Raw genomic sequence first — 25,902 nt, 5'->3', positions numbered from 1 at the left:
CTTGTAGTAAGAAGAGTTTAGAGTGAGGGTTTTGGCATGCGTAGCAGTGTGTGGAGTCACTGTTGGGCTGCCGCAGAGCTTGGCCAAACACCAGCCTGACGACAGCAGCTGGAGAGTAGTGATGTAATAATCTTGTTGCCATGGAGACCTGTAGTTCCCAACATCTCCCAAAAAATCCAAGGGCGGTGGAAAGTCACTGAGCTTTGCCGGCTGGGCCACAGTGACGAGATAATACACAGCTACGAGAGCGGGACATCGGAACAGACATCACTGAATAATCGTCAAGCTAATTAGCACAGTACAAACTTAATGAGTGCTCATGCTGGGGCAGAAAACCTGATATAAAGTCTGATTTAAAAAAAATCAAAAGAACAATGATAGAATCCACATCATCATATGTATTGGTAGGGTCGGGACAAGACGATTTGCAGGATAAGAGAAGCATAAAGGGTAAGAAGATTTTCATGTGAGCAAGTTAGCCCTTCAAGCTAAACCACCATGACCTGTTGAGCTTCTCCCATGATGTCAAAACAGCTGGGTTGGGATTGGCAAATAAATCATCCGATCAAACAGATGCTACGGGAGCATGCTGAGGGCAAAGTTGCTGGAAAAGAGGAAAACCTGCTTCTCAAATGACTCTCCACTGTCTTTCATCATTTTAACCATGTGGAACAAAGTGTAAATGCAAGAACAGCAACCCATCTATTATTTGTTCCTCTGAGTCTGCATCCCCCCTTAATTGAGGCAGCGAACCCCTCCAGTCATTTGATATAGATGATTTGAGATCCAGATGAGGCTCTGGAGAGACAGAAGCAAAAGATGGAAAAAATTGGCTGAGATAATAAGGGAAAGAAAGCAAATGGAAACAAAGGAAGATGGAGAATAAAGCAGCAATCGTAGCAGACTGCATCTCATAACCAGTTTAAGCCAAGCGAATTGTCTCAAAACACAGAGAATGAAGTTGTGCCCTTGCCTTGATGTCTGAGGCCCAGAAACAAACTCAAAAATCTAATTAGCTGTCTGTTTGTATAAGAAATCAGTGCATGAAACTATTTCATATGATAAAAAGCTATGGAAAAAAATATTATTTTCTGGAGTTATGATATTATTGCCTGGACAGTAGAACAAAGAGATCTAAGTATTTTACTCTCACAACAGTTTCTTCTCATACATTTTAACTGCTAAGAGTTCATTGATAATCTGCTGTCACTTCAAACAAAGAGGAAAAGACAGGGAAACACACAGTTTTTAAGTTGCAATCAAATTCAAACTTATTTCTGCTATGAAAACAATACACCGTATTTGAAAAGTTGTGAAGAAGCTGCCAGATATATATTATATTCAGATTTTTTTATTCATTTATTTAATTTTTTAATTAACATTAGCAAATTAGGCTAAATAGTGGGACTGTCCCTGGTTATTCAGAGATATATATTATTTTAAAATGTGGGGGAAAATTTACTTTTGTAATAACTTGTAATAACTGTTTATAGTCTGTATGTGCTACCTATTGCATGTCCTTTTGACCTGTCGGTAAACTAAAGCCATTTTCAGACATGACCTGCTGGTAAAATCCAGAGAATTGGCTACACTCCCTTGTGGTGAATCCAGCGGAGGTTCCCAAACTGTGTTCATACATCGAATTCTCTTGAATTTCTACGGACTTTATACCGTATGCCCAGGCAAAGAAAGTCGGCAGTAACTATGGAGCCTCTCACCTGGACATTTGCGTTCACACATGCACCTCCTCCAGGGAAAAAAAGGAGTATCTGCGGAGTTCAGTGCATGTATGAAAGGAGTTTAAGTCAATGACTAAACTGAGGGTGGACACGAAGCACAGCCATGTTGATCAGATGATCACGACTTAAAGAAAGCGATGAAGCAGCGTGTGGAAGTTCTTTACCTGATTGGCAAAATTACCAACAAAGATTAAGCTGTTTGCTAACATTGCAAAAAGCTGCTGCCTTGATAGCAAGGATCAAATGTGCAGATATGTGGCTCTATTGCATTGTTTCAGAGGGTTTTCAGCATAACAGGGAAGCCATGGAACCATGACATCAAGTTTCAACTCTCACCACAATCTCAATACACATTCACGACTCCAAAGGTGCATTTCAGCAGGAAGCATCCAGCTGCACAGCGTACAATTCGATTGTGTTTACCACTAATGGTGGGTGGACGCTAATTAGATCAGTGTTGAAACAACTTAAGACATAATCTGCAGCATAAAATGATTAACTTTTACATTCTGGTTCAAATGTGGGTGAATTCAGCAACTGTGAATATTGAATGTTTTGAATTTGCTACCACTCCTGGTATCTCAGTTGAAATAAGTAAATCTGGTGTTGATAACATAAAGTTATGATTCCTTCGTCTACATCCTACATCAGGTCCTGCATCTATGTCCAGTTACATTGAGGATATTGTTGGGAAAAAAAACAGCAAGGAGAAAAACACTGGGGGAACAAATAGTATCTCTATCTCCTTAATTAATGACTATTACCGAACATATTCAGATTGAAGGATGTGGAATCTGATTGGTCAGAAGTGGGCAGTTCAATTCTTGTACCACTCCTGGCCCTGCTTTACATTCATTAGAGAAAAAGATTAAATTATATTTTGCAGAAATGAGGTTGATGCATCAGGTCACTAATATTTTACATTATTGATCAACACTCAGGATTTAAAACCAGGTCTTTAGGGGCTCTAAGGGTGAGGCAAAGCGATAAAATAAAACTCAAATACAGTTGACAGTAGATATATGTAATAATTTCAAATAAAAGCTCCTCTGAATCAGTTTGAAAGTGTCAAAAGGCTTTAAAATGGGCTGGCGCTCAATAGAAAGGTGACTCTCAAGCCTCCTTTTCTTATCCTGATAAAAATCGTAAGAGTCAGAATCTCACAAAAGTCACAGAGAACTCATCAAGGCTGAGAGTCAATTAGATTTTCTGGGTACGTCCAAATCCATATTTCATACTGTGACTATCGGAGCTGCAGTGATTGATGAAGAATGTGTCTGGGATAGATTCATTGCCTCCTGTGGTGCTAATGGCAGAAGCCGAGGGTCTGACTGTGTGATGGTGATGTGTGTCTCTGTCAGTTTGCTTCTCTCTGAATATGTGTGCAATCAAATATATTTCTTACTGTATACCTGAATGAGAGAAGAAGATGTCTTAGAGCAGTTTGAAGGAAATGTCAATCAGAAATAGCTTGGGCTAATTTCACTTGACATTTGAGAAGAGTCTTTCCAAAGGCTGTAGACTTCATTTTTGTCAATTTACCTCTCTGCTTTAATTAAATTTATTGTTTTATTTGAGTGCTCTCTGCTTTCATGACAGATGAGCATGCATTTTTGACACCTTTTTGTTTGTGTATCTCTTAGTTAGCAGGATTATAAAAAGACAGTTTACCGCAAAACTTGTGGTACGGCTAAGGAAAGAAACCTGTTCAATTTTGGTGCAGATCCGAATAAATGAGCGGATCCGGGACATTTGTTTCACCTCCGCTGCAGTTTCCCTCAGAATTCAATAAATCCATGGCAGTAGCATGTGGGTGCACACGCACAAATGTTGCTGTCCCATAAAGTGACAGGTACTTAGACTAAAGAGTGAAAGACAACTTTGTGATGATAGCACGAGTGCATTAGTGAGTAGCTGACAGCCAACAGCTCCGGGAGTAGTGCTGCGGACAGATTTATAATGCAGCAATGGAGCAAAACTAAAAAATAGCCATTTAATTTTAACAGAGAACAACATGTTACACAAAATGTCAGCAGCTTCATGGAGTCAGTGCTGATGTATAAGAGCACATCAGGCCCAAGACATCAGTCCCTCTCGGAGACTCATTCTCATACTGAAACATCTCTGAGACATATGAGGACAAGAGAAAAAGAAAGAGTCACAGATGTATGAGAGAAGACAGCAGAATGATTTTTGTCCTTGTGTGTCGGTGGACGAGCACAAGAGGGCAAGCTAGAGGGCCAGGAGGAAAACGCAAGGGCACTCGACTGAAGTGTGCTCGCGCTGCGTATGGAAGTGAGCTGATGATGACTTAGAGAGGGGATGAGCAGGAGTGATAGAGGAGCAGTGCTTAATATTCCACGCACATAGAGTTGCTCCGCTATTGCAAGGGTTTAAAAATAGACCGCAGCAGACTTGTGGACTGTGGAGCTGGGCTAAAAAGAGCGGTGCAGTAGCGTACGATGAGGGGGGAGCCCGACTGGTTTGAATAATGTGATGAGGAGGAAGATGGACGGCTTTGACTTGAGTCATGATAATTATTGACTGGTTCCCACCAGTTAAACACAGAGCATTGGAAAAATGACGTAAACCAAGATGTGATCTGAATCCGAATCTGAATAACCATTAGTGTGTCCTGTGTGTTCTTAATTGATAAAGGGAAAGCAAAATCTATGAATGGATTATTTTTTCTTAATCTAAACGTCTATTATAGCTTGTTTATTACAACTACAGCCATTCCTGCAGTAAACAACACAGACCTAAACAAATAAGACTAAACACAGACCTATTCCACCAGACAAACTTTAATAGGCAGAGCAGCTACAGAAACATCCAAGCAAAGAAGTTTTTTTTAAATCAAATATCAGAAGATACTGTATATAAAGACATCATGCGTTAATAGGAGGATGTTTTAAGCAATTTCAACAGCACATACAACTTACTATATCACAAAGAGGTTAACTAAAGGTTAACTAACCAACATAAGTGACGTTAAGTGCAATGCCACATGATAAACCCTACAGGTCTTGAGGATTTTGAAGGGTTTACACTTGCTAAATTCCGAGTATCTCCATCGTAAAACACATTAGATTTAAGAAAAGCTCTCTCTCCTGAAGCTTGTGAAATATTGATGAGTCTGGTTGAAATTCATATCAGTACAAACCTGAGTTTTTCGATTTTTCTCACTTGAACTTGTGAATGAAAAATTTGATCCAGCCTTTCTGAGGAGGAAACTACAGCGCCGACATTCACAGATAAACTTCAATCTGGTAAAATCTAAACAGGAAAAGGTTGTTGTCCTGCCAGTGATGCTGGAAATCTGGGTCAAGTCTCACATCACATCTCTACAGAGTTTTCACGTTGTGAAGACGTGTTTTTGTCAGTATTTCACAATAACAGCAGCTTTTGTCCTTTTTCTATCTCTCTGTAAATCCAGCACTTCAAGTTCACATGAGGTTTCAGCAAACATGAAACCGTGCATCATGGCTTGTGTCTTGATATGGTGGGACATACATTTTTTGCCACTTTACATGTAGCTAAAACTAATGCCGTCTAATACAACAGTCCTGCAATAAATCTAACCTTCATAAACGGTTATATTTTTGATATAATTGTTTAGGTTTTAGTTAAATGTCAGTAATGTTGGAGCTTGTTGTGTGCTTGGCTATTAAAAATTATTTTATTGTACAATTGTATTGCATTATACTGAGACGTGTTTAGTTCACGCTCATTTACAATGTCAGTATAATGCAGTGCAGCAGCATCATAAGTCACATCCTCAACAACACAGGAACTATTGTGTCTGAATGCATTCAATTTAAATTTGTAATTTGTTGCGTGAAAGCTTTTACATTAGGTGGCATTGCACTATATAGCCATAAATACATTTATCTGCTCACAGCATTAAGATTCTGCCACAATATGACCCTAATAATTAGGACTCTGATACTGAACACTGATACTGCGTAGCATTAGCATGGACTGAACTGCAGTCCCTGGCCTCTTCCCTTAAACTGACTCTGTGGATCGTGCAGGAAGAGCAGCAGACCGCCACACAATCCCAAGAGATGACAAACAACACAAACACAATACACACCACAGACCACAAGTCCTGGATCAACCACACAGACACAGACACTGTGCATTAGTATATGGTAAACCTATATGCATGTATGAACCAGGCTGCTCATGTGTTTCCACTGCTCACATCAGGGCACAACACTGCAGAGTTGAAGTGACATTACTATCTGCTGATTTCTGTCTCTGAACATCGGTGGATTTGAATTGTGTCTCTTAGCCGCAGAGTAATTAGCAGACACAGTGTGTTACCCTCATGAGAGTCCTGGAGTCATTACAGACATCTTCATGGTGTTAACCATTCTTCAATGTAAACCTTTCTTCCTGAAGCCATGCACATGCACACACGCACACACACACACACGCACGCGCGCGCGCACACACACACACACACACACACACACACATGCAATTGAACACTCAGAGGACACCGTTTTCTTTAATGTGCTGAGCCAGCAGGCATGCAGCCTTACAGGATGTCAGCATCCGTGTGTAATTAAAGCTTTTTGCTTTAGCTGATACCCACAAGTCACCAGCTACTTGCATTTGGTGCCATCTGTTCTTTATGCATCAATTTACACAGATCAGATATGCAGCTGACCTCGTTGTTTCGTATCGACGCACAGTCCCTTACAAACACTGTTCTATCACAAGTGGAGGGAAACACCTCATGGGAAACATCATTGATATGGTGAATAAATAGCAATCATCGGAGCCAGCAGGAAGTGGGTCATGAATAACACATGAGGCTCATGTCTGTCCAGAAATCACTGCAGAATGATTTCCAAGTTCATCACGTCCGAACATCGGTCGACACAGAATCACTGTTGAGTCTGAACACATCCTCTCCTGTGACTCTTCAACAAGCCTCTGCTTTTCCCGTCTCTACCTTTCAAGTTTGACATGAAAGAAGTGAGAGAAGAGAAACAGAGGGGAGAGGCACGCTGGAGAAGACACCAGCAAGAACAAGAAACCGTGCCCCTATTTCGGTTAAGTCTTTAAAGACTTCCCTGCTGTACAGCCTGTGCCATGGTGAGAAGGATCTCTCTGCCAGGCGGATATGAAGCAGCCCTAAGGGGCTTATACACGTTCATTGTGCTAATCTTCAGCGCTTCATAAGACATGGCATACCACTAAAACCTAACTGCAGCTGGGCCTAATGCTGTGAATGAAGTTGTTACAGAAGTGAAGAGATAGAGCGGTTTTCAGACATGAACACGTGACACGAAAGATATGAAAAATGTCCTCACAATTAGGTCCAGACTTTCTCCAGAGTTTGCATTTCACACATGAACAGTGCAGCAGGAGATTCTCCACTCAGACGTGTTCACAACACAGAAGTCTCTGCAGCGTTCAGGCAGAGGCAGAATGTAAAGTAATTATTCTAAAACCTGTTCTTGTTTACAGCACATCGACACCGGCGTCCGCTCTTATCACCAAAAGCTCTCTTGAGATCTTCGTCAGTGTCTTCTCCTTGTGTGGTGCCCCTTTTTCATCCTGAGATATTTGTTTTCTTTTTCGTTTTTGCATCTGCATGTAAGAAATGTCATCAACATCACCCGCTGTGTTCTCACATGGGGGCTGACCGGAGAAACTCCAAAGAAAATCTGGAGGGTCTCACTCTGACATTTGTGTTCTCACCTACTGCCCCTTCGGAGAATGCCAGATATTATCTGGACTTCAGTGCATGTCTGTGAGCAGCTAAAGAGAAATAATAAAAACTAAAGATCTTCCATTTCCAAACCCTTTTTGCTTCAGAGCTGCTCCAGTCCTGGTAGTCTGACTATGTAATCCCCCTGAGGTGGAACTGCTCGTCTACAGGCAGCAGGGTGATTCAGTTTGGCTGGTTACAGTCTGGCTGCTGCTTAGTTCCCCACATTAAACCATAATCTCCTTGATGCCTCCCAAATATGACAGGAAAATTACTTAATTATGTTTCAGCTGCAAAATTAAAAGCAGCCATACAGGGGACTTCTGTTCACACAATGCTGTGCCGAAATTCTGCAACACTGATCGTTACCATTTTAATTAAACTGATGAGGCTTATAGCTCGACTGGCTGTGAGCTTGACCTACTCTTCTGCAATCACATCTTCCTTTCCCACTGCCAACATCAAGCAGTTGTCTGCACTCGTTTCTCCCATTTTTGTTCTTCAAGGAATCAACAGAAAATACACAGCACCAATCTAAGATATGGAGTTCATCACTAAAGAAAAAAAGCAGTGGATGAATGTATTGCACGTGTTTTCTTGCTGTAAAATGTTGGTGTGAGGGAAAAATAAGATTAAAGAAATGGTAAATAGATGCGAGTGGTTTTGTGTTCATGCACATCTACAGTAGTTCAAGTGCTATCGACATAAGAGCAAGAGCAAAAGATTCATCCTCATAGCAATCCATCCAAGAGTTGTTGAGATATTTCAGTCTGAGCCAAAGCGTTTTATCCATCCTTATAGCATGAAAGCTAGGAAACCACTGTGTATTCAATTTCAAAGTATTGACTCAATTGCATACTTGCAGCCACACTTTTAAGTGTATAAAAATGGCTGTAATGCCTCACAGCCTTCTGTGAAATGCCTCTAGTACCCTCCTTGCTGTGTCACGTATAGTATGTCTTTGCTGTGTTGCCTTCCAGTGTCAGGTTCAGTCAGGGCAAGCTCATTAATCTACTCAGCCGCAGTGCTACTGGCTGAGAGAGAGGAGAGAGACGGAGACAGAGGGAGGAGGGTGAGGAATGAAAGTGAAAAGGAACAAAGAGGGGATTTCGTGGAATTCAGAGGCCAGCAAGGACACAAAGCACATGAAAAGAAGTAAAAGAGAAGAAGCCAGGATACACAGGACAAAAAAGAAGAGAAGCCAGATATATAGTACATAAGGAGGAGAGTGAAAGACACATAGGCTGTGTTCGAAAAGTCTAAATAATCCCCTTTCCTCACCACTATTCCTTGACCCGGATGGAATACGTCACAAGGTCAAGGAAAGATGTGAAGGAGAAGACGTAAGGAAAGAAGGTGTTAGGAAAGGAGTTAGGAAAGGAGAACCACTGGGCAGATGAAATCCGACTCCACTTACCCTTACACGCTTACACTTAACAACTTTATTTATACCAGAAGATATGCAGAACATTTACAGTACTCTGTGCTGTGTGCTGACAGTTATAATAAAGTTTTCTGTCTAAAACAAAATCACATGTACTGAGAAAAGATGTTTTCAGTTAATAAAGAGACAACATTTAAAAATCAATTACTCACAGAAATAAACAACAAAATAGATTTAATTAAAAATGACTACTGGATGACAGGACTGAAATGTTGAAATAATATAACGTGAGGAATATACGTGGAGAAAAAAAAAGATTCTGTTCATTCCACAATCAGGAGATTCAAATAACTTTTACACAAGTATTTAGTTCTGATGATGATGTTGTGAATTATAAGTTAAATCAGATTGTTGTTCATTGGACAGAAATCAGTAGCTCAGACGATCATGTGAGGACTTACATCAGTTCTGGATCGTGTCAGGAGTATAAAACAGCTGTTGTGTTTTTTTTATATTTACGTTGGCGTGTCAAGGTGCAAATACAAGGTTTTGTTCATTTAAATGCTGCCGCAAAGGTTTGTGGGGCGGCATTTTCTCCTTTCCTTTTATAAATGATGGTCCGATGTGTCCTATGCAAAAGGAGATAAGTTAGGAAGCATTGAAGCTCCTTTCCTTATCCCAAAATGGACTTTACGAACGCAGCCATAGTTTAGGGGAGACACAGAGAGACAGGGAGAAATGATGAGTGAAGGAAGAGCATCCACAGTAAGAGTATCCAGAAGAAGCTTTGCCTCACTTTAAACTCTGGATCCTTCAGACGCTTCTGTGCAACAAATCCAATGACGTCACTGTGAGGCAGCCAAGTGCTCCAAGTGTATCTGCAGGTTCCCCCATCAGTGCTGCTCCTGATCAAACATGTCATGAAACATGTGCATCACAGAACATTTTTACACACACACACGATCCAGTAACCTCAACTTTAGATCATCCTCACCGGCACAATTTCTGAATGAGAACAGAACATGGAGGCACAGGCACCTCTGAGGTCAAACTTCCTCCCTTCACACATAGTTCTGAAACCCACTGCAGATGACAACAAATCAAGATTATTAGGAATTCACATGAAAACATATTTTAACATGTATATTGTTGACCAAGAGATTTATATCATCCTGAAGCCTTAACAGAACAATCAAGTTCAAAGCATCTTATAGACAGTGATGCGGAGAATTTAATATCATGTCCAAGACTAAACTGAATAATCTAGTCACAAAATTACAAGTTGAAATGCAAATAAAATACAAAATTTGATGCTTGTCTGCTCTTTACACACTGGTACCGTAACACCTCAAATAGACAAGCATTCAATTTTAAGCTGCAGGTTTTCACAAACGACGGCTCACTTGAGACTGGGTTGGACAAACTCTGTTTGTTTCAGTTGACATTGATTGTGAGTATGTTTCCATTGTGTGGCTTTTGCAGTTGTGTTGTGACTTTTGTGATTGTGTTGTGTCATTTGCAGTCGACCTGTACAGTACTAGTTTTAGTGTACAATGTGTATAGTCTCACGAAAAACATGCAGTCAGTGGGGGTGAGCTGGGTTGAGGCGTTAACACCACTGGAGTCATTGATATCACTGTCATAGCCAACAGCTGAATGTCCTAATCTGAAAGCATGCCAAAGCCCTGAGGGTTTATCTCACCATTTCTCCACATTATGGATTAACATGTTATTTAAGAGGGAGCCTTCACATCAGGAAGACATGTTTCTTGCAGATTTCAGCAGCACATTGCAGCGAGGCTGATAAGCAGGAGGTCTATCTAACGCACAACCTCATTTTATTCTATATTAAGCCTTTACTGGTGAGAAATATATATCTACTTAGGGGTCCAGCATTCCCAGTCTGTGGATGATATGGGTAAACAGCTCAACCTGAATTCTATGCTTGTGGGCTACTGGCTGGCTGTTTGAACATCAGGTGAAATGTATGTTTGTCTGTCCAACAACCTTCATCAAGGAAGGCTGACTTTTTTTAGCATAACTGTTGATATACAGTTCAAGGTGCTACGTGTAGCACCTTTCACTCTGGTGTGAGAAAGAGGCTATCAGCAGTCTCTCACAAGATCACGAGAACTCCTTATAAAATTCCCCATTCAGCTCCTTTAGCTTTCACCTGGGAGCTTCTCAAGCCAAGCGGAGTTATGTTATCGGTTCCTGAGCAGGTCCACAGGCGCAGACTGAGAGCCCCGATCAAAGACATGTTGACAGAAGTCGTTGAGTGAAGTGAGGGCGTTCATGCATGTCCCAGCTGATCCATAACTCCAAACATTCAACCCAAATCACAGGCCGGTTGGTTGTCCACTGAGTAAATAAGGTCCCTATATTTTTGGCAATTTCCCAAAGCTGCCATACTGAGTAAACTATTGATTATTTCACATTTATTTTGGAACCAGAGTCCAAAATTTGATAGATTTAAATTCAACAGTTACAAAATTAAAAGCAACCAATACAAAATGATATTGAACTAAAAAGTGAGCACTTCCTCACATTTGACAAGCTTAAACCAGGAAAGCCTATAATTCTGTATTAATTGCCCTTCCTAGCAACGTGGCAACATGGATGCAAATGTCTTAACAGCTATTGAATGGATTGCCATAAATTGGTAAACAACTGACTCATGTAAGGTAGTGATCATGGTTAATAATATACCTTAGCATGTTAGCATTGTCATTGTGAGCCATAGACTGTATAGGCCTATAAAGATGAACGACCTGTCTCCACCCACTATCCAGAAATGAAGCTAACGTATTCTAGATACAAACGCTGCTATCTTGTGGATTTGGAGCCAGAGTCCGTGCAGCAGTGATCGGGGAATGGATGGTTGACCAATGATGCGTCAGTCTCAGATGTCAATCATAGTGTTCCACATGAAACATGAACACTTGAACAACCATTAGTTTTATAAGAAATACGTACAATGACAGAAACTGTCTTTGAGAAAAAATAATTTGACATGTCCTTTGATTTTTTGGCTGCTACATATATCCCATCTACTTACATGTAGGAAGATTTATAACATATACTGCAGCTAGCCATCAGGTGGCGTTTTCTGATTGCGTTAGCTTCAATTTTGGGGAGCCGTCTTCTCATCCATCTTTTTAAACAATCTATGTTGTGAGCAGGTTATCATGCTGATGTTAACAATAAGGTAAAGGCAGTGGCGTTTTGATGTCCACAGAAGTATAAAGATTTTGCATCATCCTCAATTTGTTTGTACTTGGATTATCCTGGACTTGGATCATGGGCATATACGATACATGTGTAAGGTGATATATACCAAGGATGAATATAGGATTGCTGTAGTTCAGTGTGAGTAGACCATTTATCCACATGTCAGCCTCAAAAAAGAACAACATTTTCACTTAGCTTTCTTCTACCGAAACAAACCATAAAAGGCATTTTCAGATTCATATTTGGTAATGGATTTGTTCAGACCAATTTAAATAATTAAACCTAAACTCGGATTTTGGTGTAAGATAATGCTTGAACCTCATTTTAGGGTGGAAACTTTGAGGTGAAGACAACATAAGCAGAAGAACAGGCCCACCCATGTATGAAAACAAAATATGTTACAAGCTCTGTTCTAATTTTAGCAGCACACACCAAGAAGAAAACAATACAAGTGCAGGGAGACCACTCAGGAGACAAGAGCAACCTATTTTAATAATGCATTCACAGTGCAAAAAGAGTGGAGCTCTTTCCGACTGCTGCATTTGGGAACGTTTCCTAATTTCATTTGTGAGCTATGCAGGACCTGAGCTGGTGCCAGGTGTCTCAACCACTAACTCACAGTGATGAGGTATACGTCTCTCTGGATCAATGCTACTCTGACACTCATCCTGCTTTCAATCTCTGATGTATGTCTTTGGTACGTGGTAGGAATAATAATTTCCAGTAAATGGTATACACAGTGTCCACATTTAGGAAATAAAGTGCCAGACTGCTTACCTCCCCGGATGATTTAGCCTGATTGTTCGACATTAAAAACACCGAACCAAGTTCCAGATATTGTTACATTATTAAATCTGGTTTATTTCTGTATTACAGTATGTTGGCTGCATCTACCTATACTTGACGTTGATACGCTGATGTCAATGTGTTGTCAGTATACTTTCTATTTGAATTGAATTGAGAAAATTATGATATTACTACCAGCATCACCAACTTCAGGCTCGGTAGTCGATACTTGTTCGAATGCCCCAAATGAACGTCCTCGTCATTCAGACATTATATCATCAGAGGCGAAGACTAAAAGCAATCTTTCAAACCTGGGCAACTCAGTTTCTGGAGAGACCAGTAAGTTCTGTGCTTATTTTTCTTCTTTTGTTTAATGCTGTCTCAACTTCCTGCAATTGATCCCAAAATCCAAACCATCCAAAAAAGCGTTTTCACACTGCAAATGATCCAAACCACGGTTCTGTTTGATTTGGGCCAAGACGACCTCATTTGGTCGGACTAAATTTGAGTAGATTTTTGAGTAATAATTTAACTCCTCTGTGTTACCTAATGAGACTATGCAGTGTAAGACCATAGCTGTGTAATCACAGAGCCCATGACTTCACAAGTCAAAGCTTAAAGGATACAGCTGCCAAACAAAACATAGATCTTAATTATCTCTGTATGTACTAAGCTTTTTAATTACAGTGATATTGACTTTAAAGTAAGAGGTACTCTTTACAGGTACTCAATAGCCTAATGAGTTGGTATACATGGGATTAGCTGGGCTGCATTGGCCAATGATAATGAAGGAACGTGTTACCCAGTGCAGCAGTGTGGCTCACTGATAATGTTACTGATCGTTTTGGAAATCAGCTGAGCTCTATGGGAAAGTATATACATATATAAACCATATCTGGCTCTGGCAATTTGACAACACTTTGGTTATTAGGGTCAGTTCATCAAACATTTCATCATCTGGCCAATCTTGATCCCAGAGGTATAGGTCATATAGATATAATATCCTATTGTGATATACTGTATATTATCATATATTTGCAATATTACTGATATATCATGACATAATAGATCGGCAGCACATTCAATCAAAAAACAGGGGCGCCGTGGATTAGCACGTAGAGCGAAGTGACCACTTACTGCCAGGCTGGTGGGTCGATCTATCCTTAAACTGTGATCATCATCACTAAAGGCTGTTTTCCCCACACACTGATGATCCCCACCAACATCACGTGGCTACACACAGTCCTTCTCCTGATTCTCTTTCTCCAGAACAGGTTACTCCCGACTGCCTGGGGCCTCCCAGTGCCCATCAAGTGTTTTTAAGTTCCCTTCTCTGCACCTTCCACTGTTTTCCCCCAGCGGTTCACCCTCTTCGCGGCACAGTCACATGCTATGCCTCTCTGCTTGCTTCCTCTCCAGTTAACCCTCTGTCAGCAGAAATAGCACTGTGCATTAATCCTGGGTTGGGAGATTGTACTATGACCTATGGATGTGAGATGCCTGGGAATATCCTGATGGGCTGAATGTGTCAAAAGAGCCGGAGACTTCAATGGACATGATTCTGCCCATGCTTTCTGGGTGTGATGTTATCAGCAACAATGTCATTAGAAGGTAAAGGGGGAGGTAGCCTATAAAGCATGGGTTAGATAAATGGGTGGTGGCAGTGGAATATCATGAGGCTGGAAAGTTTTGAGGCAAGGAGTGGGGGGTCTGAGGAGGATGTTTAAAACACAGGACATTTGCCTCATCTTTGCCTTCACGTTAATGTTTCTTTCCATTTATGAAGGTCGTATCTACCATCGTTCCCCTATGATTATAACAGTCCGAGGTGTAGGTTAATTGAGCTAAATGGAGAGTGTGACGGTAGCTGAGCCCCATGAGGGCCCTTCATTCTGGGCCACATCTCCAAGGTGTGTGGGACGAAGCAGCAGCTATCCAGTCTCATTCTCAGCGAACCAACAATCCTGCAGTATGGTCACCGTGATGTTATTTAGGTAAATGACAAATGATGTGTCCACTCATGCTGATTTAGCTTTACAGATGAATTGTGTGAGATATAATTAATGCAGCACTCTAAATGCTGGGTTTGCATATTCTGATGCCAGAAAATAAATGTTTGCGTTGTTTCTGTAAACAATAGATGATTGGTTAAGCCGATGATCCCCTTTATGTTCCCTTTTAAACAAGTTGTGCTTCATCAAGAGCCCCATAGTATGAAATAATGGCATGTTTTATTATTTCCCACGGTGGAAATATTGAAATATGCCAATAGAGAGCTAATCCCTCTCAATAGAAGCCGCAGCACAAATTAAGCATTCTGTTCCTGCTGTGTGCTTTCAGCTTCTAAAAGGGTGGGATCAGCAGATCCTGACAGCCAAACACTTTACAAAATGACTGGGTGAGCTGCTCAGACGTCAAGAGGGTGAACAAGTGCGGGCTGTGCGTTGGTAAACACAGCTCATCACAAAAACACCAGAGACACCACATCTACTTCAGATCAGCAGAGGGCAAAATCTGACATAGCGTTTTGCTTGTTTTACCTTTAAAACTGAAAGTTAAGTTAGGAAGTTGATCAAAAGTCCCATAAAGGGTTTCGTACAGATGAAATGAGGGGGAGCACGGGTGCTTCTGTTGTTAGCGCTGTCGCAGGTTCAAATCCCAGCTTGACCTTTTGTGTGTGGAGTCTACATGTTCTCCCTGTGCCTATGTGGGTTCACATTGGGCAATCCGGCTTCCTCCTCCACAGTCCAAAGACATGCAGATTTGGGGATAGGTTAATTGGAGACTCAAAATTGTCTGTGATTGTGAATATGAGTTTGAATGATTGCTTGTCTGTGTACGTCAGTCCTACGATATGCCAGTGACCTGTCTGAGGTGAACCCCGCCTCTCGATCCATGTCAGCTGGGATTAGCTCCACCACCCCTCGCGACCCTCAAAGGATAAGCGCTATAGATAATCAATGGATGTTTGGAATGAGGAGAGAGAGGACAGTGTGAAAGTCACAACCCTTATGACTATGTACTCACACCCGTTGTACATCAAAACATGATTAAACGTGGATTTCATGGAAAACAACTTGTTTCCCACTTGTTGGCATTACTCATTATTGAGTCAGAGCTAGGATGAGGACCTGCGGGGAAAGACCTGAGACTGACGTAAAATGTGTGTCCCCAGAGAACCGTCACTTTTAACTTGTTAGATGTTGAAAGGTTTGCTTTTCGTTTGCCGTCAGAGCCTAGAAATGAGCGTGGTGGTGATGGTCTTTGTGTGCTGTCATCTCTAATTCAGCATCATCGGAATCCCTTCAAGGAAACGAGCATCAAACGCAGCTCCAGCAGCTCGCACGACCAGGTGAGGTGATGCACGCAGCAGACAGCAGCTGCACACCAGAGACGCACACACACTTGATTTAGAGGAGGTAACACACATTAATCGCCTGCTCGTACTCCTCCACACTCTTCTTTATAAACACACGGTCTGTTTACTGACTCCGGTGATGTCGCAACTCCATTCTTGCCAATATAATGATTGATTTTTTCTTAACAACTCAGAGTAGAAGAAATACAGAGGAATACTCTGACCAAGCCTACAACACACAGAGTAATAAGTACGGGGCTGATTGAATCTCTAATCCGGTTTTACCAGAACACATGGAAGACCTCTGAATAAACCTTTCAGGGAAACAAAGCACAGCACTGACCTGACGATACCCTGAGTGACCAGTCTCTCCAGTCTTTGACTTCCATAGAAAACCAATGCACATAGAAGTCTAATACAACAATCCTGCATGAAATCTGGCTTCGGTTTGAGAATAAGGGAGTTAAGAATCATTGGGCAAATACTTGAAAGTGGCAGTGTTTTAAAGCTTAACACTTTTCAACGCTCAGCTTTCATAAATGAAGTCTGAAGAAAGAGCAGAAATTGTCATTTTGTTTCCTCTTACAGCATTACTTCAGCTGTCTGATGCAAGACACGGCTACACAGTAATAACGCGCTTGACTTCGTACTCTGGTCAAGCGCTGCAAGAAGAGTGGCCCTTCTGGACCTGACCGTACCCTGGGAAAAAAAGACAGGAGGCCCATGAGTTACAATGAGTCATCGTATGAAGACATAGTTTCGGGAAGAGATATGCCCACATTAAAGTTATCTCCACTATATAGGGATTTTATTTTATTATTGATGATCAATTATGGAGGGAGAGTTCCCTCTGCAAAATGTCCAGACCTCTGTCAAACCCAGGGTCAGTCTGAAGGGCAAACAACTGAGAGCATGACATCTGCAATCTTTTAACACAGATTTATCACCATCCTCTTCTTAAACTAAATAGAGTCTAAAAAACATTTCACTTTCCTTGGATATGGACCAGAATTTCCTGTGCCTCTGCTGCCTCCTGTAGCCAGAGGATCCCCCAAAAAAACAAAAACTGAGCCTTCCAATTAAATTGATTATGCAGATTATTCCATAACGCATTCAAATCAATGCATGCATGAATCTGCTGAAACTGCAACAGCTTATACGCAGATATACATCAATATATCCCCTTGTTCTGGAAATGCACCTAATACATCTGACAGTCCTGCAGATTTTGCTATGCGCATTCCACGCACCACATGCATCATGATGGGGTCTCCACTCAGGTAACGTGTCTGACGAGAGCAACATGGTAACACACCCCTGATCATGGCCACAGCAACATCCACATAATTCACTGAATGGAGTCAGGATGGATGACACCTGCTTCATGTGGGATGAGTTGCATTGCATGACAACCACACTCATTACGCGTGTGCATCGCGTCCTCCACAAGCAACCCCAGAGGTGACGTGAGAGACAGGCGGGGTGCTCACTGACCTGGATCGTGCAGGTGTACTCCGAGTCGTCCAGCAGCCTCACGGTGCAGTCGTACTCCCTGTCCAGACTCCGGATGCTGCTGCTCATCAGTCGGCTCAGCATCTTCTCGGCCGGGACGAGGGCGCACGGCACATGCACACGAACAAGTTGATCTCCCGTCACGTCCACGGCAACCGCGTCCCCGGTGTCCGTCTGTGGTGCAACACCTGGTCAGCGGCGGCGGCGGTGGGGCATCCTCTCATCGGCGCGTGTGTGTGTGCGTGCGTGCGTGTGTGTGTGTGTGAGAGAGAGAGAGAGAAAGAGAGAGAGAGAGATGGAGATGAGTGGCAGAGACACCCCACGGTTCTTCAGTCAGTGGAGCAGTGACATGGTGCTGCCGCCTCTCCTCTCCCTCCCTGGTCCGGTTCCTGTCACACCTCACTGCGCCCTCTCCCCCTGTCTCCTCGCCGCTGCCGCGCCGCTCTGGGCGCTGCGGGGCGGGCGGGTTGGGTGAATGGCAGCCCCCTCAGCCAACGGAGCCGCAGTGACAGAGACGATGACTTCACACAGTTCAAGAGAGGAGCAGAAATTCCGATAGGCAGGTACAGACCGCGCGTCGTGACCGAGCAGGCTCGTGGACGAGAATGACAACAAGAGCCACTGTAGTTGCACGAGTCGAACACCGACCAGGCTGCTGCAGGAGTTTGATGAACAAACTGACTCTCAGTATTGCTCTGGTTTGCAAATAACTTAGAAACGTGCCAAAATACAACTGAGGTCTCACATTTAAAGGGATAGTTCACCCCAAAATAAAGATGAACACACCACTATGCCGATGGAGGGGTGGGTGAAGTCTTTGAGTCCACAAAAGACTTTTGGAGTCTCAGGGGTAAACAGCGTTGTAGACAAATCCAATACAATTGAAGTAATCGGTGACCGATTTTGAAATGTTAAAAAACAACAGAAAAACTACTACTAACTAAAAAAACTACTAGAAAATGCCTCCATACTGCTCGTGTGGTGTCATCCAAGTGTCCACAAGCCCCGACATTCAAATTCGACTCGAAAGGATGTCATTTACACCATGTTTTTAGCCTGTTTTTGGTTGAACTACCCCATTAACGTCTCACATTTAATGCCATATAGATAACTATAACATGTGGTCTTAAAGGTCCAGTGTGTAAGATTTAGGTGAATGGAATCTATTGGCAGAAATTTAATATAAAACAATCATCATCTAATCATCTAAATTGTACAAATTGTTGCTTTCTTTACCCTAGAATGGGCAGTTTATGTTTAAATACTTTATATTTATATCGGGAGCAGGTCCTCTCTACGGAGGTCACCATGTTTTTTACAGTAGTCAAATTGGACAAACTAAACACCTTTTAAGTTTTTATGACAACTGAAGGCTACAGTTCACAGGTTCTCTTTCATGTTTGGAAGGGGAGGGTGAGGTGAGGGGTATTCAGCTGTGACATGCAACTTCACCACTAGATGTCACTAAACTCTACACACTGAACCTTTAATATTCCTGGAAGAGGTTGATGTTCACATGTGACTTAAGTCATTGCTGTATAGCCTCAAGTTAAAGGGAATGTTACTCAATTGTGTTTAGTTTCTTCTCATTTTTGTTTTATCCTTTTCTTTTGCCATTACTTTTAAATGATTATTTTAGATTTCGTATTATTTGACCTGTTGTCTTAGGTGTTTTGGTGTATTTGTCCTATTTGTAAAACACTTTGTAGCTGTTTTGAAAGGTGCTGTATAAATAAAGTTATTATTATTGTTGTTGTTGTTGTTGTAATTATTTTAATGTAGTAGAATAAAGTATATTCTACAGGAACCATTTAGGCGAAGTGTACTCAGAACTTTGCCACTGGGAAACATTGTGTTAAAAATGTCATATAACCTTTTCCTTATTGTCTGTCATACAGCTTTTTGTGGAGGGATTTTCTCCATTCATACATTTAAACATCCTGCATGAATATTGTTAAGTGACAGATCATTGGAGGGGTTACATCGAGTCTGTCACTAGGAAGCTATAGTGTGCAGTTTCTTTGACTATGTCGCTATCTAGTGGTGTGTTCTGGTGTTGGTAATGAAGTGATTTAAAAGCTTCCTTGTAGTGCCACCATCCTCGTGTTTTTGACTGGAATAAAGGCCTGACTTTAAACTTTGCATCTAGTTTTACACAACATGGTGTCGCCCATAATAATAAGGGTCTTTTAATGTAAAAAAATATATTCCCACATATTGTAAAAGCAGTATTGACAATGAAAGGGTTTGACAAACCATCACTTGCAGCAATACAACTCAATGCATTATTTTCTCATAATTACAAAAGTGCTCTTATCTGCTGTGACTTTTTGTTCTCTCTTTTTATTAAACCTTGACAAACACAAACCTTGGCAGCAGTTTTTATTAACAAGTTCAGGACAGAACACAGTCAAAATGAAACGTTCTGCTGGAGAACCATTGAAAAGACAGCAGGAAGTTTGATAAAAAGAAAGTGTGGTCAAAGTGTTTAGTGCATTACTGATGTTCTTAACTAAAGTGTCAAACTTGTTTGCTGTACCTTTTGCTTACTTGCTTACATAGATATTTTTATTTAACTTTTAAACATATTCAAAATAAAATCCCAACCTTTCCTGTCTCTTGCTCAACTTCAAGGGCTCTGAGCCCGAAGATATTTAATTAATGAACTTCCTCTAAGTCACTTTTTATTTGTATCTTGTATCTGGGTGATAATAAAAAAGTAAGCTGCTATAGAAGACGCAGATTTACTCATTCATTGATCCACAGCTGTCTATGACCTCGAGCATTGTTGGCGCTTTAGTGACCCCTGGTGGATGGAGTCCCGCACAACCATGTGTGTCCAGCAACTCTCCTCTGGTTGGCTGATTCTGCCGCTGACGTAGGAGCACTTCCCGTTTTGTAACAGAGTCACTATCTTGTGTTACCAAACACAACCCAACACGCGCAGAGCTGTAACCGTGGAAGGAAGCTGGTGCATTCAAGGTAAAGGTTTTCTCTATAATCGTGCATTGTTGTTGGTTTAACTTGTGCATGTGACTCACTGACTGCGTCACATGTTGGTATCATTGTTTTGAGTGTGTGTCGGTGAATCTGTGCAGTGTTCATGCAACTGTATCCCCTGGTGGGTGTAACAAGAAAAGAGACCAGAGATGTAGGGCTGGACGATATTATACCGAGAGAAACATTTTTCATATCAGTTGATATCGATAATTATTACTATACATGTCACATTATTGTTTCTTTCAAGTTTAAAGATGTTTGCTCCAGAGTGAAGATTTTTAATGATTATTTATCAGCAGAGAATGACAAACACTTGATAAACAGCAATACATTTTAAAAATCTGAGGTAGACTTAGTTATAGTACATAATAAATATATTGATCAATTTAACCTTTGTTCTATTGTTCTTGATGAAATTTAAATTGCGATGATAATTGAAATTGTTTTATTGCAAAGTCCCACAGTGACGCCAAGCTCTTCTTCCTGTATCTCTTAAATGAAATGAAATAACAAGCCTCCCACTGTTCACAGGCTCACCAACATGGCTCATACATGTATTCACTGGTTCCGGAAGGGACTGAGGATGCACGATAACCCAGCGCTCCTGGCTGCTCTGAGGGACTGTAAGCAGCTGTACCCTGTGTTCCTCCTGGACCCTCACCTCCATAACAACATGTGCATCAACCGCTGGAGGTTCCTCGTCGGAGCCCTGAAAGACCTGGACTGCAGCCTGAGGAAGCTCAACTCCAGGTGCAAACACTGGGGGGGACCCTTTACAAATTTAGAACACAAATCAAGTTAAAAACTGCTAATGTAATTGTAATATTTTATTATTTTCACAATATGTCGTGTTCCACTCCTCCAGGCTGTTTGTCGTGCGAGGCAGACCAGAGGACGTTCTTCCTAAACTGTTCGACAAGTGGAAAGTAACAAAGCTGACCTATGAGTACGACACTGAGCCCTACAGTCTGGGCCAGGACACAGCAGTGACCGCATTGGCCAAAGAACACGGAGTCCAAATCATCTACAAAATCTCTCATACCCTTTATGATATAGAGAGGTACCCACACAATCTTTGAGGGTTTTTAAAGGTTTTGATATAACATTCAGATGGTGAATATGTATTTGTATCTCCTCTCTGCAGGATAATTGAGGAAAACAATGGGAAGGCTCCTCTTACTTATACCCGAATGCAGGCAATAGTGAAAACTCTTGGTCCTCCGAAGAAACCCGTCCCTGCGCCAACCATGGAAGACATGGCAGGTGGGCCACGACCAGAAACACTCCCATAATCATGGTCTTTGTTGAAATGATCATTCAAATGAATTTGTTTAGATCAAATTCATCAAAATGTTACTTACAAGTGTAGATTTTTAGCACTGTTTTGTATTATGTATGTATATATTTCCTGTGGCACAGAGGTGAAGACTCCTTGTTCAGAAAGCCATGAGCAGCAGTATGGGATCCCTGCTCTGGAGGAGCTCTGCCCAGACGCTGCTGCTCTGGGAGAGGAGCCGTTTCCAGGAGGAGAACAGGAGGCTCTGAGGAGACTGGATGAACATATGAAACGAACGGTATTTCACCTCCTCCTCTTACTCTGCATGACTTTGCATCATTTTAAGCTGTTTTCCGACATTTACTCTGTCCGGACAATTGGGTTCGGACATTGCCACTAAGGTTGGTGACTGGGTCGAACCTGCAGGAGACAGGACATGACATATGAATTCTGCTTTTGAAATCACAGTTTTTGTTTTTATCAACACTGGTGTCAGCCCTAATCACCAGAGGCTCTCGAATCTTGTCTTTCTAAGTGTTCATCTTTGTCTGCGTGTTCTTCGTGTTAACCACCACTTTCTCATATTCTTTTTGTGTTTTTCAATTTTGCATCAGTTTTGTGTCAGACATCAACACGCCCATTTGCGCACAGTGAATTTTGCGACATTATCCTGCTGTTATCTCATATGGGCACACTCTGACACACCAGACAATTTACTGGCGGACTGGAACTGACTTGGATGTGTGCGTTCTCAAAGGAAGACCCTCCAAATAATTTCAGGAGACAGTCTGTTGAGTTTAGTGCTCTAGTCTGAAAGCAGCTTTACTATACAACACCCATATCAGTAACAAAAATAATTTCATTTAAGCTCTGTTGTCATGTCACAAACAAAATAAATGTCTGATTCATGTTTCTTTTCCGATTCCATATTTCAGAGATGGGTGTGTGAATTTGAGAAGCCCCAGACGTCTCCAAACTCTCTGAGCCCCAGCACCACTGTTCTCAGTCCGTACGTCACGGTCGGCTGCTTGTCCGCTCGCACCTTCTGGTGGAGGCTGGCGGACGTCTATCAAGGGGTGAGTGTCACCATCACTGGGGAAAAAAATGCTCAATGATGCTGCCCAGTCCACGGTCTATTATTGTATCAGAAGTTAAATGAACACATTGTTTCATGTGTCGTCTTTCCAGAAGAAGCACTCAGATCCTCCAGTGTCCCTGCATGGCCAGTTACTGTGGAGAGAGTTCTTCTACACAGCCAGTGTGGGTATCCCAAACTTCAACAAGATGGTGGGCAACCCTGTATGCACTCAAATTGACTGGGACACTAACTCCGAATATCTGGCTGCATGGAGAGAGGTATTGACATTTGAGTCTATAAATGAAAACAAAAAATAGAAAATGGATTCTGTTGTATTGGAAAAAAGTTCATTATTATCCTTTCATTTAATCAAATGTCCTGTTCTATAAATAGTTCCTGTCATTGTGTATTTTCCTTAAGGCTCGGACTGGTTTCCCCTTCATTGATGCCATCATGACTCAGCTGAGACAGGAGGGCTGGATCCACCACCTGGCCAGACATGCTGTCGCTTGTTTCCTCACCAGGGGGGACCTGTGGATCAGCTGGGAAGACGGACAGAAGGTGTATACATGGTCTTAACTTTATTGCTACTCTAGGTTAACTTTTATGTGTGACTTGGTCTCTACCAAAGAATAAACAAGAAGCTCCTGCAGGCCTGATATTAGCTTTTTCCAGCTCGGACAGAAAATGTCATCTGCTACAGTTGGGTGATGTTGCTGAAATGAATATTGTGAATGTTAGTATATCCAAACTATCACCTAACAACAACATATGCTATATATTTAGAGCTGAAACAATTTCAACTATTGAGGATTAAACATATAGAATACAAATGTAAAATCAAATTGGATTAAAAGCTGCTTCACACAAAACATGAGGCCTGTTGGTAATAAAGTGCATCAGTGAACTTGTACATTTCTGCAGCCCAAAAGACGGCACCCTATCACTACTAAAGGGGTTTTGGGGCTTCTTCTTTATTTCCTCTCTGTGTCTCCAGGTTTTTGAAGATCTCCTGTTGGATGGCGACTGGGCTCTGAATGCTGGGAACTGGCAGTGGCTCTCAGCCAGTACCTTCTTCCACCAGTACTTCAGGGTCTACTCGCCCGTCGCCTTCGGCAAGAAGACCGACAAGAATGGAGACTACATCAAGTAAGATCACAAGCTGAAGTAGTGCTGGACAATATGGCCAAACATGATATCAAGATAAAAATGTTCATACCAGTTGATGTCGATAATCATCACGATAAATTTCATTATTATTTATTTTAAGTGTAAAGACTGATTTTCTCTGCAGGAAGTACCTTCCTCTTCTAAAGAAGTTCCCAGCTCAGTACATCTATGAGCCTTGGAAAGCTCCTCGCAGTGTCCAGCAGGCAGCAGGATGCATTGTGGGTAAAGACTACCCACATCCTATTGTACAACATGAGGTGATCAGCAAGAAGAACATCCAGAGGATGAAGTCAGCTTACGCAAAGAGATCCTCAGACAAAACTGATTCACCCACTAAAAAGCAAGGTATTACACAAATACTGTTATTAGACGTTTATCTCATTTGGTGATTGTTAAGTTTACAGAAAAATTCCTACTTCTTCAATATGTCTTTTGTTCTGTTTTTCTCGTAGGTGTAAAGCGCAAGGGTCCATCTGTTGTCGACATGATGAAGGAAAAAGAAAAAAGAAAGAAATCACCCTCTAGTTAAGTCTAAGTAAATCACTGTGAGTGACTGTTGGTTACAAATAACTGAATACACAGGTTTTGTGTTCTTCTTGTGCTAAAGCTTGATCTGGGTAAAGTGGTGAGTCTGAAACTTTTCTTGTTGATGCAGGCAGCCTGTCGACTATATCTAACTTTTTATTGCATCCTACATTGTTTCCTATGTTATATTTTAAATACGGTTCTTGTTTTTCACTTTTATATTGTATAAATTTATTTCTGAGGAGAATTGTTGAGTAACATTATGTCAGGTTAGCGTTGTACTGGAAGACTTGTTTCTTGTCTGGGGATAAATATTGATGCTGTCATCTTGTTCGAAGGCTCCTGATCAGTCTGGTTTACTGCTGTGTTGTTAAATGTATATGAAACGCCAAATTGCCTTATTATTATACCCTTGACGTGACTACTCAGGTGTTTGCATTAATTCCATATAAAAGCAATATGACAAATTTTAATAAAACATCAAAACAAAACTTTGTGTATCTTTATAACAAAAAAATTGTAAATTCTATAAAAGTTCTGAGATTAAGAGTATTCACTTTTACCACTAGAGGTCACTGTTAGTCTATATGCAGGATGATCTGTCACAAGGCTGTTCAGTTCATTCATACTGTATAGAAGTAAAGACGACCAAGTTAACAAAGAATCCATGATGATAATAATTGAATTATAAGTGCTTTTACTTTGCCAGACATGTTAAGTTCTTAACTATCTGAGCAATATAAAAACTTTGAGAAGCAGACATTTCTGTGGATCAGCAAAACAACTATCCCGATAGTTTAAGTTTTTTCCTAGGTGCAATGAAATCAAACATTATTTGAAATTTTAAGTATTTAGTTTATCAATTCTAATGTACCGGGTTTAAATTGTATTTTAAAAAATTACCTTCAGGCTTCATTAATTCAAACCACTATGTCAAACATTCACCCTTTATTTTTTTAACTCATTTCTAAAACTCAAATTTATCCCATTCATCACTGTTGCCAGCAGCTCCTGTTTCATTTTCTCTCCATGGAAGATTAACTCAGAGCCACGAGTCAATATAGAACAACATGCTGTATGTTTATAGACTGTGCATGTGGTCGGCTGAAGGCAGC

The 25,902-nt window shown here is 41.3% G+C and overlaps 2 protein-coding genes across 2 annotated transcripts in view; one reads left to right on the top strand and one right to left on the bottom strand.

Annotated features, from left to right (window-relative positions):
• The window catches only part of LOC118108099 (FERM domain-containing protein 5), a 67,063-nt gene extending 48,849 nt beyond the window's left edge, over positions 1-18,214 (bottom strand). The window contains exon 1 of the mRNA XM_035155702.2: positions 17,721-18,214. Within this exon, the coding sequence (XP_035011593.1) occupies positions 17,721-17,822 (102 nt within the window). The 5' untranslated portion in view covers positions 17,823-18,214. The remainder of the gene's footprint in view (positions 1-17,720) is intronic.
• Positions 18,215-20,603: 2,389 nt separating this feature from the next.
• cry5 (cryptochrome circadian regulator 5) lies at positions 20,604-25,278 on the top strand. Its single transcript, XM_035164474.2, has 11 exons — positions 20,604-20,720; positions 21,270-21,488; positions 21,604-21,798; positions 21,883-22,001; positions 22,158-22,312; positions 22,950-23,090; positions 23,203-23,370; positions 23,513-23,653; positions 24,090-24,241; positions 24,387-24,607; positions 24,715-25,278. The coding sequence occupies exons 2-11, from the start codon at positions 21,280-21,282 to the stop codon at positions 24,789-24,791; spliced, it is 1,578 nt and encodes a 525-aa protein (XP_035020365.2). The 5' UTR covers positions 20,604-20,720; positions 21,270-21,279; the 3' UTR covers positions 24,792-25,278.
• The last annotated feature ends 624 nt before the right edge of the window (positions 25,279-25,902 follow it).

This window comes from Hippoglossus stenolepis, chromosome 1, assembly GCF_022539355.2.
Source record: "Hippoglossus stenolepis isolate QCI-W04-F060 chromosome 1, HSTE1.2, whole genome shotgun sequence".
NCBI classification, from domain to species: Eukaryota; Metazoa; Chordata; class Actinopteri; order Pleuronectiformes; family Pleuronectidae; genus Hippoglossus; species Hippoglossus stenolepis.
This window is presented reverse-complemented; position numbering and strand designations above follow the sequence as displayed.

Excerpts from the sequence above, each read along its gene's own strand:
- cry5 (XM_035164474.2), top strand. The coding sequence starts at position 21,280 with ATGGCTCATACATGTATTCACTGGTTCCGGAAGGGACTGAGGATGCAC. Across the intron at positions 21,799-21,882 it reads ACCCTTTATGATATAGAGAG|GATAATTGAGGAAAACAATG; the intron begins GTACCCACACAA and ends TCCTCTCTGCAG. Across the intron at positions 23,371-23,512 it reads ATCTGGCTGCATGGAGAGAG|GCTCGGACTGGTTTCCCCTT; the intron begins GTATTGACATTT and ends ATTTTCCTTAAG.